We start from the raw sequence: 6968 nt of genomic DNA, 5'->3' as shown, positions 1-6968 counted from the left end.
AAATGTAATTTGTTCTGATTAAATAAATTTTGCCGCTGTAAGGATCAACAATTATCAAAAAACACAGACTGAGGAGTTACCTGGCTCTGGATCTCTGACGCTCTCTTTGCTCTCTGAATCTCCAGGACATCTGTGCTCAGCTCCATACCTTTACCCACAATCTCCCTCTCTAGATCTCTGCGATACTCCTTCTGCAGAGTCACACACACACACACACACACACACACACACACACACACACACACACACACACACACACACACACACACACACACACACACACACACACACACACACACACACACACACACACACACACACACACACACACACACACCAACAATGCTTAGATTAGAGTCACATCTTTAGTACTTTTTAAGAGTGTGTATCTGCTGTCCAGTTTACCTGGTTCAGTATCTGAGTGGCATTTTTGACCCTCAGCAACTCAGGTGTTTCCTCCAGCCCGATGCCGGATAAGCCCCGCCCCTTCACTTCCTGCTCCAGGTCTTTCCTGTACTCTTTCTGTAGGGAGAAATAGTAAGACTATATAAATCAATACTGATTCTGATATAATGATTTAATATCAGTGGAGTGCAGTGTAGAGGAAGTCAGAAAGATACTGATGCAGGACTTGACTGGGAGTCAATGAAGGTGGATAAGTGTGTGAGGGATTTGCTGCAATGCCATAATCCAGAGGAGAAGTGATCAAAGTGTGTATGAGATAAAATAAAATAAGTTAAAGACGGATTAAATCAACTTTTAGGATTACTAAAATACTTTAATTAAATTAATTATTAACTCTATACTATATAACTATACTTAAAAAAATACTGAAAGTTCTTACGTCTTTACTTTCAGAAATTACTTCAAAGAGTAAAATACTTCATCTCCAATTCTTTCCTCTTGTGTGTGTTACCTCGCTGAGCAGGCTGCTGGCGTGAAGGGCTGTCAGGTATCCAGGTGTCTGGTCTGCATCAACTAAAGCTTTCCCCTTTATCTGCTCCACATAGTCCCTACGATACTCCCTCTGAGAGAGAGAGAGTGAGAGAGAGAGAGAGAGAGAGAGAGAGAGAGAGAGAGAGAGAGAGAGAGAGAGAGAGAGAGAGAGAGAGAGAGAGAGATTAGCAGGTTGGTTGTCAGAGATAGGCTGTGTTATAGATCTAGATGAAGTTAGTGATTTGTGATTGATTTGTTTATAGATATCCTGATTGTGGTCACAGTTAAATATTCTTTCTGGTGTAAATTTTAGGGCAGTCAAACAATTAAAATGTTTAATGCTGTTAATCACCCTGTTTTTATTTTGAAATAAAGTAAGCACCTTCTAGTATATCTAAGGTTACAACATTAACTAAACCACAAAAAAAGGAAGTTGTTACAGATCAAAAAACTAAATGAAAGTAAAAATGGGAAATGTTTCATGTCATATCGTTGATTTTACTTTGACTCGAAAACTGAGATGTCTAGGAGGTTTTTTAAAATGAAATGAGGAGTTCAAAGATGCAGCAACGTGTTCTATTCCATCACTGTGACGACAGGAAGACACCGTGATTATCCACGTTGTGCCTCAGAGGACAAAATAGAATGCCATTTATCTCTACTTTAAAAAATGGATGCATTCATTTCAGACCTTAATTCATTGTGATTAACTGTGCTGACAGCCCTAGTACATTTTCATTTTTATAATTGACCCCATCTTTGCTGTGCATGAGTTTAGTTAACAATTCAAGGCCAGCTTCAATTAAAGGCAGGGTTATATCATAGGCTGAATAAATAAAAGCCTGGGCTATTATTTGAAGTTTAACGGTAGATAGGATTGAGGGTTGTGAGTGCTTTACCTCACTCTGAATCTTCTGAGCTTCTTTAGACACCTTGTAGGTCTGAGTGTCTCCAAACTCCATCTGAGAGCGACCTTTGTTCCTCTCATACTCCTCCCTGTACTTCACCTGAAACAGATTTTCACCTGTTAACTGAGAGAGAGAGAGAGAGAGAGAGAGAGAGAGAGAGAGAGAGAGAGAGAGAGAGAGAGAGAGAAAGAGAGAGCTGCAGCATGAGCAGTATCTGTCTGTCACCTGGCTGTGCAGCACTGCGTTCTCCTTGTGGTGGAGCTGTTCAGCTGTGTCCAGAGGGATGTGGTAGTGAGCCTTGGTCTCCTCATACTTCTTCTTATACTCCACCTACAAAAACACACACACACACACACACACACACACACACACACACACACACACACACACACACACACACACACACACACACACACACACACACACACACACACACACACACACACACACACACACACACACACACTCAATCAATAGAATCCCATGCTCCCATAAATTGGCTCATGTATTGACAGTACTGAGTTGTGAAGCAGGTGTGTGATGTCGTCGTACGTTACTCTGCAGTTTGCTGGCGTGCAGAACATGCTCAAGCTGCAGGAGGTTGGGCAGGTCTGAGGTACCTTCAGGTTTTTGGTTCTGGTTGAGCTTATACTTCACCTGGAGAACAGAACAAGAGTCCTTATTAGCATATTACATTCTCCCGTTATTTTCCAAAAATCTAGGAGCGTCATTTTTGGTCATTGGCAGGCTCAGATTGTTATTATTAGTGCCTGACAACAGTACAGAAAAGATAGAAGAGGAAGAAGATTTTTTTATAGCAAGTACCAACCCCTAATTTGCTCTCTTTACCACACTCGACTGACAACATTTTTCTCCTCAGAACACAGAGGGGTTGCTGGTCTACCTTTGCTGCATATTGAGTGAGATCAATCAGTTTTGCAGCAGCAGCAATGTTCATTTTGTTGGTTTAATCTGAGCCTGTCAGTGACAGTAACAACAACTTTTAATGGATGTTCTTAGATAATCGGCATCTTTCATCGCTGCTTGATGAGGCAATCTACTGCAGCAATTCCAAAACATTTTGTTAGTTTTTACGAGCCTTAAATGTTTTAAAATTGGGCACTTTAATTTGTCATTAAATGTAAACAGGACGTACAAGTGAAATGCAGCAGTAAATAATAATCAGAGCTTCTCTCTGACAAAAACACCAACTTTCAGCCTGCTTGGCAGCTCCTCGCTGAAAGAATCCAAAGGAGAGGTTCCCAAATGTTTTGTACTACAGGTAATAAGACTCAAAATATGGTCAAAAAAAATATGCCTCAATAACTTGTTAATTATGATCTTCCTCGGTTAGAGGTTATCATATCGTAATCATCAGCACTTTAACTGTATTTTGCTGTTCATTATATCTACTTATGAAGCTGTGTTTTTCACTTGACTGACAGTCTGTCAGAATGGTGACTGCCTCCTGCTCACTCCTACATCTCAGATAAAATTAGGACATTATGATTCCACTTAATGACAGAAATGCTGATGAACATTAAGCCCAACCTCCAACCTCCAGGCTACAAAACATCAAAACATCAAAACATCAAAACATCAAAAGCACCTCAGGGCTGTGTTTTCCTGCAGTTATAAAAGTGAACATTTAATTCATTTTCCTCACACATGCTCATGTCTTTGATATTTTTCTCATTGATTTAGTGCAATATTCTGTCCCATTTTGAGCCCCTTTTGAGAATGTTTCTGCTGGAAAAACTGATTTCACATGCAGGCATGTTGATACAGACTGTTTGTGGCTTGGTAAGAAGTTTTTTCTGTAAAGCAGCTGAACGTTCCTGAACACCAGGCAGCATTCAACACAACACCCTGTTATGTAACCTTGTGAAGTGAAGAAGCTCTTTTTCTGTGGCTGTGTGGGCAGAGAGCCGACTAAAACTGAACCATGGCATCATCTGTGTGTGTGTGTGTGTGTGTGTGTGTGTGTGTGTGTGTGTGTGTGTGTGTCTGTGTGTCCATGAAAGTGTGTCATCTTAATGTGCATTTGCATGTTTTGATGTCTGTTCCAATGTCTTATATGTATGTGTGTGACTGCATGTTGTGCCTTTTCTTGCATGTATGTGTCGATCAGATCATCAGGTGTGTGTGTGTTTGTGTGTGTGTGTGTGTGTGTGTGTGTGTGTGTGTGTGTTTGTATGTGAATAACCTCACCAACTTCTCTAACTCTCTGCCTACAATCGGACTGGATTTGCCTTACAAAGGTTGCCATGGAAACGCCCACACAACAGTCTGAGTTTCGGAGAGTGAGACAAAGTGAATGAAACACACACACACACACCCACACACACTATACTCTGGTCGGTGGTCGGTATGTACTTAATTTATGTCAGCGCATGAGAAATGATGTGACCGTGATTCACTCACCTGACTGGCCAGAGCAGCGGCAGCTTGTGTGTGTTTGAAAGAGAGACAGTCCAGTGGGTTGTAACAGGGTCGCTGGCCCTTTAAATCTTTGTCAAAACTTTCCTTATACTTCACCTGCAGAAGAGAGAAGAAGAAGTGAACTAAAGCTCATTCAGAGTGTCTCAAACTGTCAGATGTTAGTTCCCCAACATCTGAATAAATGCATGCTGGGCGGACTATGTGAGTGTGTGAGTGTTTGTGTGAGTGTGTATTTGTGTGTTACCTGACTGGCCAGTTTTGAAACGTCTTTGGCGTGCTGGATGTCTGTTCTATCCAGAAGAGAGCCGTCACTGTAAACCGGTAGCTTTGTGTTATTCTTATAGGCTGCCTGCGGAAATTACGCACACACAACACACACACACACACACACACACACACACACACACACACACACACACACATGTGTCATGCACATATTTTAATTGAAAATCTAGAAATGTAGACAAATGTACAGCGATATTCAAGGCACATACACCATCACACAAACCAGGGCATACCAACGCACGCGCACACTCACACACACACACACACACACACACACACACACACACACACACACACACACACACACACACATACACACACACACACACACACACACACACACACACACACACACACACACACAAATAATTTAAAACACACAAAGCTGAATTATATATTGAAAAATTAAAGAGGATTCAGCTTTTACTTATGAAAGATGTCTGACTCTGTGTTGAGAGAATGTCTGAGGAAACACACACACATAGACACACACACACACACACACACACACACACACACACCTTGTAGGCCACTCTCACATAATGGCAGTTCAATGTTGACAGCGGAACATTTTCTATAATTTATCAGCAGTTCAGCTCAGAGAACAGCTGGTTAATGGGACTGTTGTCATGGAAATTACTGTTGGAACATGTTCAGACACACACACATAAATCCTGCCTACACAGACTCACATCGTTGGCCAGTTTGGCGGCGTTGCTGGCGTTGACAATGTCCGGTCTGTCTACCACAGGGTTGTAGTGATGAAGCTCCTCTTTGCCTTTTCTGTAGCCGACCTGAGAACAGTTACTGTGTAGTATGAGCATGTATCCAGTTTGAATCAGCATGTATCACAGCTTCTTCTGTCATAATGCGACTTTCTCAGGAGCATTTTAAATCTGACTGATTCTCAGCTTTTAGAAACTGATATGAAATCCCTCGTACCCTTCTCTCCCTCATACAGGTCTGCTGTTAGTAATGCACAAAATGAATGCAACAAAAGGGTTAATATTTGTGCTGTTACACTCAACTCTACACAGATGAGCTGGTGTTGTTGCCCACACAAGGTGTTACATAACCACTTATTTCTTAGAGATATTATTCTGACATAGTACAGTATAAACGTGTATCAGTGAATGTGTGTGTGTGTGTGTGTTTAGTTACCTCACTCTGGTTCCTGTTGACCTCCATGGCGTGCTCCACCTCCGGCAGTGTTTTCATGTTGGTGTAGCTGGACTTGCCCTTCTCACGGTTATACTTCTCCTTATAGAACTTCTACTCAGAGACCGTGAGCGAGAGGAGGTGAGAAAGAGACACAAAGGAAAGACAAATTAAAAGAAGGAGTGTGAAGGATTGAGGGAGAGCTTATGATGACAAATTCAGCCTGGTGCTGAATACTGAGTGCAGACGAGCGGCTTCCAACTGTGAAGAAATTCATGCCATGAAAGAGAAATGAATGTTAAACTGAGTGAAGAAAAACAGGCATGAAGAACCAAACTGCTGCCATCTGTGTTCAGTTCTAGTTTAAATGTTTTTGTAATAAAGCCAACAGATTGGTAGTTCTGTCTAAAATAGCTTGTTTGTGTTTTGTGACACACTCTATATCATAATGAGGTGAAATTACGATATAATTCATTCAAAAAGCAACTAACACACGTAGATAAGAGTTAGTTAAAACAGAGATGGTTAGTTTTGAACCTTAAGCCCTATATGTACGTATTTTTAGGTCGGAATGATGAATGTGTACATCATGGGCTGTGGTGGCTGCATCATTTTTCCGGCTTGTAAAACAACATTCAGTTTAAAATTCTGCCTCATATTGTTTATCTGATAAACATAGTTACTTTTGTTCAACTCAGAAGCAACACAGAAAGAAACACAAATCAAGCCAACAGTAGAGAAGGAACTGATGTTCTGTAAGGTTAAACCAATGTTTTTTGACGTTTGTCCGGCGGCTTTGAAGAAAGAATGATATGAAAAATAATTTAGCCGATGACTGTTTCAAGACTTCTTTTGGTGTCAGACTCCCACATTGCCAACATTTTCTCTCGTGTTCGTCCAACGGCCGACTTCCTGTGCCCAATAAAAATCCTCCTCTCTCAATCAGCAGTCAGGTATACTAGCCTGCCAGCACTGAATACAAACAACAACAAACAAACATCGGCTACAGACATCTGTACACAGTATTTGCTGCTGGTAGGATGTCTGCAAACAGGGATGCTATCGGCTGATACCGATGTTAAACCGATGTATCGATGCCGAGTGGATGTATTTTGGATTATAAAGGAGTATACCGCACAGATTTAAAAAAACATAACCAGTTTGGTAACTCAGATGTAACAGGCTCTTGATCTTCAGCCTGCAGGTCTGAGATCAGTTTCATTGTATCGCTGCTTTGCA

General features: G+C 41.2%; 1 protein-coding gene across 3 annotated transcripts in view; it reads right to left on the bottom strand.

The window, feature by feature from the left end:
* Positions 1–6968, bottom strand: part of LOC109993119 (nebulin) — a 59940-nt gene that overhangs the window by 9116 nt on the left and 43856 nt on the right. For all 3 annotated transcript variants that reach the window (XM_065948754.1, XM_065948755.1, XM_065948756.1), the window contains exons 51-60: positions 5733–5843; positions 5264–5365; positions 4531–4635; positions 4269–4382; positions 2397–2501; positions 2070–2174; positions 1836–1943; positions 917–1027; positions 406–522; positions 81–191 (exon numbers count right to left, since the gene is read on the bottom strand). In XM_065948754.1, coding sequence (XP_065804826.1) covers positions 81–191; positions 406–522; positions 917–1027; positions 1836–1943; positions 2070–2174; positions 2397–2501; positions 4269–4382; positions 4531–4635; positions 5264–5365; positions 5733–5843 — 1089 coding nt within the window. The remainder of the gene's footprint in view (positions 1–80; positions 192–405; positions 523–916; positions 1028–1835; positions 1944–2069; positions 2175–2396; positions 2502–4268; positions 4383–4530; positions 4636–5263; positions 5366–5732; positions 5844–6968) is intronic.

The sequence above is a fragment of the Labrus bergylta genome, chromosome 20 (assembly GCF_963930695.1).
Source record: "Labrus bergylta chromosome 20, fLabBer1.1, whole genome shotgun sequence".
Classification (NCBI taxonomy): domain Eukaryota; kingdom Metazoa; phylum Chordata; class Actinopteri; order Labriformes; family Labridae; genus Labrus; species Labrus bergylta.
The sequence above is the reverse complement of the archived record's forward strand: the minus strand, read 5'-3'. Positions and strand labels throughout refer to the sequence as shown.